The sequence below is a fragment of the Ranitomeya variabilis genome, chromosome 4 (assembly GCF_051348905.1).
Source record: "Ranitomeya variabilis isolate aRanVar5 chromosome 4, aRanVar5.hap1, whole genome shotgun sequence".
NCBI lineage: Eukaryota > Metazoa > Chordata > Amphibia > Anura > Dendrobatidae > Ranitomeya > Ranitomeya variabilis.
Window position 1 is genome coordinate 389,951,551 of NC_135235.1, and position 13,434 is coordinate 389,964,984.

The window sequence follows — 13,434 nt, forward strand, 5'->3', positions numbered from 1 at the left end:
GATATGGTGCCCACAATGCTATATACTGCGCGGGCTGTGCTATATACTGCGTGGGCTGTGCTATACACTGCGTGGGCTGTGCTATACACTGCGTGGGCTGTGCTATACACTGCGTGGGCTGTGCTATATACTACGTGGCTGTGCTATATACTACGTGGGCTATGTTATATGGTACGTGGGCTGTGAGACTCTTTAGCCCAGGGACCTCAAAACCTGGAGCTGGCCCTGGCTTCACTGATCGCCCGGCCGGCCGCGAACAATCAGCGACAGAAGCAGTCCGGCCGCGAATTGGCGCGGGATTTGAACCACGCTTTGCTAATTGGTCGCGCCCGGCCGAATCCTGTGTATTTATTGCATTATTCTGAAATCTTCATACATAAACTACATAAATATTCTAGAATACCCGATGCGTTAGAATCGGGCCACCATCTAGTAGTCTAATATTCCAGTATGTTAAGTTGTGATTTTCCAGCTATGTATCAGATTTATAGAAACAGGTTTTGTTTCAGCTACAAGAAACCCAGGCTTAGCCTGCAGATATTGTTAAGAGTGTCCAACACTACAAGGCAGCAGAGCTGGGCTGCTCTGGCTCCATTCAGTGTGTAAATCAGAGCACTGGCAGAACAGATTGCAGCTGATTACTCGGGGTGCTCGGTGGTAGACAACCTCCATTTTGATATTGATGACCTTGAAGAGGATAGTTCATCAATATCTTAAATCTGGAAACCCCTTTAAGTAATAAACAGTCACAGAGAGATGTGATGCTTGCAGCACGGCCTGATAAAACCTTCACATTGTGATGTTATCACCTAACCCACAATGATCCAATCATTATCTATACACCTTACTCACCTCTCCAGTCAGCAGTTGAATGATCTTGTTGGTGAGTTCTAGGATCTTCTGCTCATTGATTCTTTCATTCATCAGTGCATGAGGTGGAAGCTTCATTATAGGGACCTGGCTGCTGCTCCATCCCTCATCCTCATCAGATATCGTCTTAACTACAATGTAATCCTTTGCAAGGGGAGACATATTGATTTAGGTTTACAAAGGTTTCAGTTTCCTGGTCATATTCCTTTCATTTCATGCAAGGGAAAAAGAAAAAGGGTAATGCCATTCACCACCTCACAAATTCTAAAAATGTTTTATATCATACATTATCAAAGAGTGATCCGATTTCTAAAAGCTAACTCAGATGGTATTTGTTTTTAACAATTCTGTAAACGAAAACAAAAAAAGAAAAAGGAAGAGCTAATAGAAAAGAACAAAAATGAAGCAAAATCACATTGTAAAGTTACCCAGTTTTCCCATGTTCCTGAAAAGCAAACTTTGGCTCCCAAGCGCACAGGAAAATCACTTACAAAAAAGCATAATCTGAGAGCTCCAGCGCTGTTATTTTTATGTCAACAGTGCTGTTTAATGTTTTGTTATTTTCCACTATTTTGCCTTTTTTCATGTGAATTTATCCATTTTATTTTTTTTTATGCAGGTTGAGAAAAAAAAACAAAAAACCGAAACAAAAAAAAATTTAAAAAAAACAGCAGCTTTGGTATTTCTGTTTTGGTTGTTTCTATATTCTTTTATGTTGTTCCCTATGAGGGTTATAAACCATTAGTTGTATACTACAGATTGTTACTGTTGTGATAATATTGTGTGTCATGTTTTTTTTTTTCCATCAAATTGTTTGTTGGTTTTATGAATTTTTTAACCACTTCCCGACATTTGAAGTATTTATACTTCAAATGGTTGGGAAGGACTTCCCGAATGATGAGGTATATACGTCAGGGTGCTTGATGTCAGGGCAGAACTACTGGTGCATTGCAATGCTTTATACCAGAGATCAGACAAATGTGGTATCGCTGTAATCGTACTGACTTGAAGTATAAAGACGTCTTTGTACGACATGTGGAATGCCTAAAAAAAAATAAAACACACTTCCTGAATTGCTGGTTTTTGTTCATTCTGCCTCCCATAAATCAAAAAAACGTTATGTAACTGAAAATGGTACCAATAAAAATATCAACTAGTCCTACTAAAAACAAGCCCCCGCACGACTGTCAGGAGATATATGCAAAAAATCGTTATCAAATACGGTGATGCAAAATCTTGTTTTTGCAATAAAAAGCGTTTTTTAGCATGTGCCAGCAGCCAAACATAATAAACGTTATAAATCTGGTAATCCTACCGACCTGAAGAATAAAGTCATCGAATTACTTATACTGCACGAGGAACGGTATAAAAAAATAAATAAATAAAACCAATTCTTCACCTGCTGTTGATTAGTTCATTCAGCCTCCCAAAGATAACAAGTAAGGCTCGGCTCACATTTATCCTGCGCTCTACGCTGAGAGTTTACACCGGAATTTCCATGTAAATCTCTGAAATAAGAAATACAGACAGAATCCCAGGAGGAAAATTCCCCATAATGAGGCAGATGGAGTCACTTTGGACCTTGTATAGCCTATGATCCAGGGATCTTTTTAAGGGTGCATAAAAGTGCATTCAGACACTAATTGGGAACCTCTGAAAAGAAGGACATCTCTGAACAGAGGCCAGATGCAGTCCAGAGTAACTCTGCTGTCTCATTATATTGAATGGATCCCTTGAGACTTTCATCTGAATAACGTCATTCGGAGATTTAGGCCGGGATCACATATACGCGAGATACGTCCGAGTCTCGCAGGTGAAAACCCGGCTCTGGCACTCCGGAGCGGAGCGTGCAGCTGCACAGCAATACATGGAGCTGTACGCTCCGCTCTGGAGTGCCGGCGCCAGAGCTGGGTTTTCACCTGCGAGACTCGGCCGTATCTTGCGTATGTGTGATCCCGGCCTTACATGGAAACGCCAAAGTAAGTGCTCAGCGTAAAGCGCAAGATAAACGTGATCCCAAATGTTATGTAAATGTTCCCAAATAAAGCTTTAAGTCAATCAACAAAAAAAGGATGTCCGTCATCTGTTAACGGTAAAAAGGGGGCTTCCAAGTTACCAGTAGTACAAAGGCTCTGGAAAAGCACTATGGCTCCTCATTCCCCAAAAGAAATGCTGCAAATTCTGCACTCCCAAATACAAATGCGCCCCCCCCCCCTTCCGAGCCCCAGTGTGCCTAAACCACATTTAGCATTTCTGTTGTGAGGAGAGCCCGCTTAATTTATTGGTCCATGTCTCCAGAAGCATGAGCTGGGCATAACTTATTGATGACTGCAATGTACGGGCACTACAATAGTAGATTTGCGATTCTCACTCAACATCCACTGCTGCTTTTTGTGGAAAACACCCATGGAGTCAAATCATCACTACACCTGTAGATAAATTCCCAAAGGGGTATAATTTCCAAATGGGGTCACTTGAGGGGATATTCTCCTCTTCTAGCACTTAGGGTCTTTGCATATGGAATCTGCAAACTATTCTAGCTCCAGTAGGAAAAAAGAGCTCTGTCCCTCCAGAGTCTCGCCCTGTGTCTAAGCAGTACTGTACAGCCACATATTGGGAACTTCTACATTCTGCAGAAATTGTGAGAAATTTTGTTGGAATTTTTACCCATTTCTCCCTTGTGAAAATGTAAAATCTGGGGATAAAACAATTTGTGGTAAAAATGTAATGTAACTGTCCAATGGTAAATTCTGTGACACTCCTGTGGTATCAATATGATCATTGCTCCCTTAGATGAATTAAGAGGTGTCGTTTGTAAAATGGGGTCTTTTTTTACTGTAAGCAATAACAGTAACAGTCACCAAATTATGGCGCTTTTTCCTTTTGAGCTTTGCACTGTGCCTCAAAAGTAGTTTCCAATTACATTCAGGGTATTGGCGCACTCAGGAGAAATTGCACAACAAACAGAGGTTTTCTTTACTTATAAAAAGGCAGCACACTGCAGCGCTAAAACATGCAAACATGAAACATGAAAACTGAACTGCAATACTGCACTAGAAATATGAAAAATGAGAGCGTTTAGCGCATAAAAATGGCCAATTTTATGTGTACCCGATAGCCCCTTTACGGCATCTCTCGTATATCAGGTCCTACGCTTGCCTACCTCGCTGAGAATAAACGTCTCCATGTGAATGGGTACCTGTGAAAACCTCTTCCTAGACTCATATTCTCTCTCTCTGTGGAGGGGTACCGGACCTGCTGCGATTAAAACACCTGGGCTAGGAGGCGGAGTGCTCAGTCAGAAGGCTAAATAATATATTTGAAAAAACTGACCGTCACATCCATGCATAGACTAAGTGTGAACAGGTGCTGTATTTCTAGTGCAGTATTGCAGTTCAGTTTTCATGTTTCATGTTTGCATGTTTCAGCGCTGCAGTGTGCTGCCTTTTTTACTTGACTATATATGAGTTGGTTACTCTAGGTTCAGCACCTGTTCACACTTAGTCTATGTATGGATGTGACGGTCAGTTTTTTCGAAAATATTCTTTACTTATAAGACCTCACAAATATTAAAAATTTGGGGCTACAACAATATTTTAAAGAGGTAATAATGTAATTATTCTCTCTTCACGGCCTAATGGTGTGTGTATATGTGTAATATAAGTTATGGCTCTGGGAAGAATGGTGGCAAAAAAAAACGAAAAGTTGCAATTGTCATGAAGGGGTTAAAGAAAAGAGGAAAACAAAATAGAAGAGGGAGGGGATGCCGTGTCGTTTCTTTTGTAACATTCTTTTGTATTATTTATGCAAATCCTTCTGCAAAACTGTCAAGGTAGAATTGATGGTTAGGTACAAGTTGCATATTCTAATGAACATTTTAATTGATTGGAAATAAAAGTGAAGCAATTTAACATGCGATATTTTCCCCATAATTTCTCACCTCTCCGGTAAGCAGGTAGATAATTTCTAGGGTGAGGTTTAGTATTCTCTCAGCCATGTGTTTTCTGCTCTTGTTCATCTTTGGTGGCCCTACCAGATGAAAGGAGAAACAAATCTTACCAATTCAGAATGTTTTACGAGTCTAAGTATCTCATTGGGAATTTTGAAGGTATAGATAGAATTTTAAAGGTAAGATATACAGGTGCTACTCACGAAATTAGAATATCAAACAGTTAATTTATTTCAGTTGTTCAATATAAAAAGTGACAGTGACACACTCCACAAGGAGGCTAAGCCACAAAAGGTAATTTACTAAAGAAGCTGGCTGTTTACAGAGTGCTGCATCCAAGCATATTAATGGAAAGTTTAGTGGAAGGAAAAAGTGTGGTAGAAAAAGGAGCACAAGCAACCGGGATAACCTCAGCCTTGAAAGGATTGTTAAGAAAAGGCCATTCAAAAATTTGGGGGAGATTCAAAAAGGAGTGGACTGCTGCTGGAGTCATTGCTTCAAGAGCCACCACACACAGACATATCTAGGCATTGAGTGCATTTACTGAACATACATTTCAGTAGGCCAACATTTTGGATTTTAAAATAATTTTTCAAGCTGGTGTTATAAAGTATTTTAATTTACTGAGATAATGACTTTTGGGTTTTCATTGGCTGTAAGCCATAATCATTAACATTAACAGAAATAAACACTTGAAATAGATCACTATTTGTAATGACTATATAATATAGGAGTTTCACCTTTTGTATTGAAGAACTGAGAAATAAAATTTTTGATAATATTCTAAGTTTGTGTGAAGCGCCTGTACTTAGGGTTATCAAAGATAACAAGACCACCGTCCAGAACAATATATAATAGTGAAGGTATCTTTTATGAAGGATAAGGCTACTTTCACACTAGCGTCGTGCACTGCACGTCGCTATGCGTCGTTCTGTAGAAAAACCGCATCCTGCAAAAGAGCTTGCAGGATGAGTTATTTCTCCATAGACGTGAATTAGCGACGCAGTGCGACGCATTGCCACACGTCGCAACCTTCGTGTTGCGTTGGACCGTCGGCACAAAAAAAATTACATGTAACCTTTTTTTTGTGCGTTGTGTGCAGCAATTCCGACCACGCATGCGCGGCCGGAACTCCGCCCCCTCCTCCCCGGAGCTCAGAATGGGGCAGTGGATGCGTGGAAAAACAGCATCCGCTGCCCCCGTTGTGTGGCGCTTCCACACTATGCGTCGGTGCGCTGCAACGTCGCATAGCGACGTGCAGTGCAAGACGCTAGTGTGAAAGTAGCCTAAGGTCGCGACGGTCGCGACGGATCCGTCGCCCATAGGCGGCCATTCTATGGAATGACGGATGCGACGGATCCGCCGCGAACCGTCATTTCGGCGTTGACAAAAAACGTTTCAATGTCCGTCTATGTCTAGACAACGTCCGCCAAATTTCGACGGATCCGTCGCATGACGGATGGAACGGACGACCATCCGTCACAATCCGTCGCCAATGCCAGTCTATGGGAAAATAACGGATCCGCCAAAAAAAAAAATGACGGATCCGTTATTTGAGGAAACTGGCGGTTTTAGACTGACGCCAAACAACTGAAGTGTGAAAGAGGCCTTACATGTATACTCTAGTAGTGCCTTGTCACATATTGTAGCTATAGTAATTACATTTCAACTACAAAAAAAAAAAGTGTGTAGGAACTGGTACAGGAGTCATTGGGCGCCTCTCCTTGCATGTTTCAACCTCACTGATTGACTTCTCCGCATTTGCGTTTAAGGGGGGACCTATTTTATATTACAGGATGATTTATGTAAACTAGAAGCTTGGGCTGATAAATGGCAAATGAGCTTTAATGGGGATAAATGTAAGGTCATGCACTTGGGTAGAAGTAATAAGATGTATAAGGGTATGTGCACACGTTGCGGATTTCTCGCAGAAATTTCCTGAAGAAAACCGGAAATTTTCTGCAAGAAATCCGCATTTTTTTTTTTGCGTTTTTTTTCCGTTTTTTTCGCGTTTTTTTCGCATTCTGCAAGCGTAATTAGCTTGCAGAATGCTAAAGTTTTCCAAGCGATCTGTAGCATCGCTTGGAAAACTGACTGACAAGTTGGTCACACTTGTCAAACATACTGTTTGACAAGTGTGACCAACTTTTTACTATAGATGCAGCTTATGCAGCATCTATAGTAAAAGAGAGAATGTTTAAAAATAATTAAAAAATGCTTATACTCACCCAGACATCTCATCAGCGGCGTCCGTTCGTCTTCCTATAGCTGGTGTGTGCGCGCAGGACCTTCCGTGACGTCACGGTCACGTGAGCGGTCACATGACCGCTCACGACCAATCACAGGACAGTGACGTCATCGGCAAGGTCCTTCGCCGCACATCAGCTACAGGAACCGAAGCGGCAGCATGCAGTGGAGGCGGGAAGACATCGAGGGTGAGTATATCGCTATTTTTTATTTTAATTCTTATTTTTTGACCACTTATATGGTGCCCAGTGCGTGGAGGAGAGTCTCCTCTCCTCCACCCTGGGTACCAACCGCACATAATCTGCTTACTTCCCGCATGGTGTGCACAGCCCCGTGCGGGAAGTAAGCAGATCAATGGACCCCTAGGTGTGCGGAATCCCCTGCAATTCCGCATTTTAATGAACATGTTGCTTTTTTTTCCGCGATGCGATTTTTTCGCGGAAAATAAGGCTACATTTGCACAAAAAATGCGGAATACACTTAAAATAATGGGAGGCATATGTAAGCGTTTTTTTCGCGTTTTTATCACGTTTTTATAGCGAAAAAACGCGAAAAAAACGCGGAAAAATACTTAACGTGTGCACATGGCCTAACTATGTGCTTAATTCTAAAACTCTGGGCAAAACCGTCAATGAAAAAGACCTGGGTGGATGACAAACTCATTCAGTGGCCAGTGTCAGGCAGCTGCTACAAAGGCAAATAAAATAATGGGATGCATTAAAAGAGGCATAGATGCTCATGAGGAGAACATAATTTTACCTCTATACAAGTCACTAGTTCGACCACACTTAGAATACTGTGCACAGTTCTGGTCTCCTCTGTATAAGGCTACGTTCACATTTGCGGTGTGCGCCGCAGTGTCGTCACCACAAGAAAACGCATGCGTCGTGCGGCCCTATCTTTAACATTGGCGCCGCATGGGGCCGCATGTACATGCGTTGTCATGCGTTGTGGTGCGTTGTACGCCGCATGCGGCGTGAGGGCGCACCTGTCAGGGCGCGGCAAACGCAACATGTTGCATTTTTCGGGCGGCGCCGACCTTTTAAAAAACGCATGCGTCGTGTTAGCGTCGTCGATGCGCCTTTTTCCCCATTGAATTGTATTGACAACGCAGACGACGCAAGTACTTGCGTCGTTGTGCGTTGTACGACGCATGCGTTTTCCAATAAACAATGCAAAACATTGTCTAGACTTTGTCTAGACACTAAAAAAAACACATATATATATATATATATATATATATATATATATATATATATATATATAAAAAAAAAAAGGGGGGTTGCCATTGTCTTTCACAAGGCTACAGAGAGAGGATCAGAGAAGACAGAGAGAGAATCAATCTGCTTTCAAAAACTGTAAGTATATTAATTTCTCTTTTTTTTTTTTTATTCTGTGTTTTATTTCTTGATTTTGATTAATTTGTGCAATGTTTGGTCTGTGCTATTGTACGGTTATGGCACTGTGGATTGTTATTGAAAAATTGTGTTTTTATCTGGTTCTGATGTACTTCTGGCGTTATATGATGGCGTTTCTTGTCTTCGGCCTTGCTTGGTTTTGGATTGTTTTTGGATTGGTTTTGGGTTGTTCTGGTGTCATGCGGTTGTTCAATGTCTTTTTTTTTTGGCTGATTTTTTCTTGTTAAATTTCTGGTGCATGTCTTTTTATGGTTTCTATTGTTGGGGGTAACCGTATGGCGTTTTCTTGGCTCATGTCTTGCTGTGTTTTATTATGCTGTTGGCATTTTTTTTTTCTTTCCTTGAGTGTCTTTTCTTGCTGGTGGGGGGGCTACATTTATGATGTTTCATTTGTATTGTATTGTTCCGTGCGGCTATATGCCATTCTATTTTCAATTGTATTTTCCCTTTTTATTTTATTTTTTTCTTTCTATCTCTGATGGTTTTACGTCGATTTCCGTATGGCATATATCTCCTTCCTTGACTGTTTGCATTGCCAAGTGTGTAGTATAGTGGGTTTTTGTTTTTTTTTTGGGTGGGGCCCTTTTTTTTTCTTTTAAGTTCATGTGTTTTATTTTCTATTTTATGGTTTATCTTTTGGGTTGCTGTATTTTGTAACAGCGGTTGTCCCGTAATGTTTATTGCTTATTATCTAGAATGGTATTTATCGCCTTTTTCAGATGTATTTCTGTGGTAGATGTCACCAGATGGTGTTGTTTTGGATCATGTCTTGTTGCAATTGTAAAGTATGGCGTGCATTAGTTTGCTATTTCATTGTGCCTTTTTTTTTACCTGTAAGTTTTTTTTTTTAGTAAGTTTTTATATTTAAAAATTTGGACATAGGTGTCTATTTGTTTGGGTCTATTCTTGTATTGTTTCTTCTATTGTTTTCTCTTGCAATGTATGGCGTTGTGGTGTCGCTTTTTGAGTTTGCATTGTCCTATCAGTCAACAGTCAATTGTGGTTGTTTTAATTTTTTGTGCCTATTTTATTTTATGTGGCATTGTTAGCTTTGGATGTGATTTACTGTTCATTTTTTCATTGCAGAGCAAACTTGCAAGAATGGCGAGTGACTCACATGACTCGGAACATAGCCAATCGGCGCGGGGGAGTGCGGTGAGTAATTATGTCCAGTTGCTTACTATTCGCTGCCATTTGTAGCATTGACAATTTTTGTATACAATTTTTACAGGCTTCTTCAAGTGAGGGGGAAGGCACACAGCGGGAGCAGAGAGATCGGTGCCAAGGTGTGGCGTCAGGCCGGCGAGTGAGTATTTTTTTTTTTTTTAATCTTTTTTTTTTTGAGTAGCATCCTGCTGTGAGGAACATTACATTTGAGTAGCATCCTGGTTTCACTAGGGATGTTTACTAAGCTTAATTACATTATAGCTTTTCAGGGCAGCAAGTATTGGGGGAAGGTAACATAAAGTTGAACTCCCTGCACACAAACATTCCAAAATACAGGTGTAGAAAACATCAATATACATACATCAAATGTCAAAGGATAGGGCAAAGGTACATATCATGCCAGGTGCTGGTGGTTGTTAATATTTTCAAATTTTTTTAACCTTTGTTTTCTAATTTTTCTAGGTTTCACAACGGGACCAAGGAGACAGTGCCATAGATGTGGACCTCCTTATCTCCAGCATCCAGGAGCGTGGCCCGTTGTGGGACAGCCGTGACCCCCGGCACATGGACCAGGTGGTGTTGAGGCGTATGTGGGCAGAGGTGGCAAAGTCGCTGTGGGATGGCTTTGACAGTGCCTCAGCGAAGGACAAAGGCAACTTTCGTGAGTATTGCTGATACGCTGCTATGACCCATCTTGCCATGATAAACACAACCGTGTGTGATGCGATCAACGCCTAAACTTTGCATCGCACACGGTTGTTTTATCCTTTTAAAATGCAAAATATGTAACCTTTTTTTTTTCTTTACATTCACAGTTAAAAAGTTGAGGACCAGATGGCGATCCATGAAGGACCGTTTCAATAAGGGGCTCCGTACTGAGGAGGAGCAATCTCGTAGCGGTGCTGCTGCGTCCAAGTCGGTGCCCTACAAATACAACAGGGCACTACAGTTCCTAAGACCGGTCCCTGGCCGCCGACAGTAAGTATTTTGTCCACATACCATATTGCACAGCCACATTGTACATTGCCCAGACACATAGCATATTGCACAGCCACATAGTACATTGCCCAGCCACGTACATTGTGCATCCACATAGTATATTGCCAGGCCACTATATCGCAGCCACATAGTACACGTTCTAGCCACATATCCACATAGTATATTTCCCAGGAACATAGTGTATTGGCCATCCATGTAGTCAGCGTAGCATATTGGCCATCCACGTAACTTTTTCCCTAGTGGAATGGTATATAGCCCATTAGTATTTTTTTTGGTTAAGCGTGAGTCCTTGTAGTCCATGACAGGTTACGTTCTGAGTCAGGGTAGTTCTGATCGCAGGAATAATGATGACGTCTCGATCACATGATCCTAACGTCATGGCCGTTCCTGCGATCAGATCAGCAAAGTCAGTTTTTTTGTTTTTTTTTAATGTTTTTCTTGACTTTAAATTTTATACTATTTTGGCGTCATAGGCAGCATCAAGAAAGATTTTTTGACAAAAATTTTTTTAAAACGATGACAGAGGTATGCATTGGCTTTGGCAGCGGGAATGAACAGTCATTTTCTGCCGTAGGTATGTCCATGATTGTTATCGTCAGACCTAATGGTCAGCTGGCGATAACAATCAGCAATTTATTATAGGCCACACAGACTGAGAGACAGGGGATTTTAATGTATTGATGTGTCATGTAATGTTAATTTTATTACAGGAGTTGGCGTATGTGATAGGTTATTAATTGAAGACTAATTTTTTCCTTATCTTTTCACAGGACACACAGCAGCACCCTCGAGCGAGCTCGCCCCGCAGGAGCGGACCTTCATGAATCGCCATCTGACCCGTCACAGCCCTCCCACAGCGACAGCAGGCTTGCACCACCATCTGGAGAACCGGCAGCCGGTCCATCAGGTGTTCCCCTGCCCGAGGCCTCTGGCGCACCTTCGTTCGGGAATTCCCGACAGCGCCAGCGGGCCTCGGACAGGCCAGCCATGCCTGAATTTATGCATTTGAGCACGGTTTTCCAGAACTGTTTCAAGGCGCTCAACGATAAAATGGACACTCGTCTGTCCAATATCGAACGGCGCCTTGAAAATCTGGAAGCCGAGCTCTCGAATCCGGCCAAACATTTTTTAAGTACTATTGCTAAAGGCATGGTGGAACACCTTACGCCGGAACTCCAGATTTCGGTGATGCAGTCCTGCAACAATGCCTACGTGAGGGCTCTGCAGCAGGCTCGGGTCATGCAGTCAGCGACACTGCCAGTAGTACCGTCGCTGGCTAGCATGACTCCGACTCCTGCTGCAGAGCCACTCCAGCCACCCCACCGAGGTCCATGTGCCGAGCGACGCCACCACAGGCACCATACCATTGTGCCGCCGACTCCTGCTCCTGCCAGGCCCTCATCGTGCCGTAGGCATCATTCTGGGGGAGCTGCCGCAGGAGCTAAAAAAAGGAAAAGGAAGAGGAGACACACAGAGGCACACAGTGAGGCTCTGGCTGCTCCAGTAGAGACACCAAGTGCGCGTCGGGGCTCTAGCCGCAGCAGGAGCAGCCAGGGCCAACCAAGAACCTCGCAAAGGCTCGTGTTGCCTCCTCCCTCCCCTACAGAGGTGGCGGTTTCTTCCCCAGTCTACCCTGCGGAGGGTTTGGACCTGCCATCGAGCCTCCTGGACTATAGGTCATCATCCTCCTCGTCGTCATCATCCTCATCTTCCTCTCCCCATTCCCAACAAGATATATACCATTCCCCCATGGTGGCAGAGGTTGATACCCCCCAAGTTTAAATTTCCCCTTTTTTTTTCTGTTTCCCCCCAATAAAAAAATTTTGTTTTAAAACAACAATATTTGTTCTTATTTTCCAGTATACTTCTCGGCAAGTCACACCGTGCGCCGTCTACACATATTTTGTGCTTCAAACACCTCATTTATTCAATGTCAGACACTATTTTTACCATTTTTATTTTGCCTTTTTTTGTGTGTCTCTCATTGCTGTATGAGGTGTTTACAAACAATAAAGTGTATGAGGTGTTTTCAAACAATAAAGTGTATGAGGTGTTTTCAAACACTAAGGGTATGTGTCCACGCTCAGGATTGCATCAGGATTTGGTCAGGATTTTACATAAGTATTTGTAACCCAAAACCAGGAGTGGGTGATAAATACAGAAGTGGAGCAGATGTTTCTATTCTACTTTTCCTCTAATTGTTCCACTCCTGGTTTTGGCTTACAAATACTGATGAAAAATCGTGACAAAATCCTGATGCAATCCTGAACGTGGACACATACCGTAAAGGTACCTTCACACTTAACAATGCTGCAGCGAAACATACAATGATGCAGATCACTGCAGCATCGCTATTTGGTCGCTGGAGAGCTGTCTGTGTGACAGCTCTCCAGCGACCAACGATGCCGAGGTCCCCGGGTAACCAGGGTAAACATCAGGTTGCTAAGCGCAGGGCCGCGCTTCCGATGTTTACCCTGGTTAACAGTGTTAAATGTAAATAAAACAACAGTACATATACTCACAATTGCGTCCCCCGGCGTCCGCTACCCTGCACTGACTGAGTGACGGCCCTAACAGCAGAGCGGTCACATCACCGCTGTGCTGTGCATTCACTTTACGGCCGGCGCTCAGTCAGTGCAGGAAGCGGACGCTGGGGGACGCAATTGTGAGTATATGTACTGTTTTTTTTTTTTACATTTAACACTGGTAACCAGGGTAAATATCAGGTTACTAAGCGCCGCCTTACGCTTAGTAACCCGATATTTACCCTGCTTACCATTGTAA

At 42.5% G+C, this 13,434-nt stretch overlaps 1 protein-coding gene across 2 annotated transcripts in view; it reads right to left on the reverse strand.

Annotated features, from left to right (window-relative positions):
- LOC143767146 (uncharacterized) overlaps nt 1–13,434 on the reverse strand; it is a 62,938-nt gene that overhangs the window by 28,835 nt on the left and 20,669 nt on the right. For both annotated transcript variants that reach the window (XM_077255182.1, XM_077255181.1), the window contains exons 2-3: nt 4,811–4,899; nt 853–1,014 (exon numbers count right to left, since the gene is read on the reverse strand). In XM_077255182.1, coding sequence (XP_077111297.1) covers nt 853–1,014; nt 4,811–4,888 — 240 coding nt within the window. In that variant the 5' untranslated portion in view covers nt 4,889–4,899. The remainder of the gene's footprint in view (nt 1–852; nt 1,015–4,810; nt 4,900–13,434) is intronic.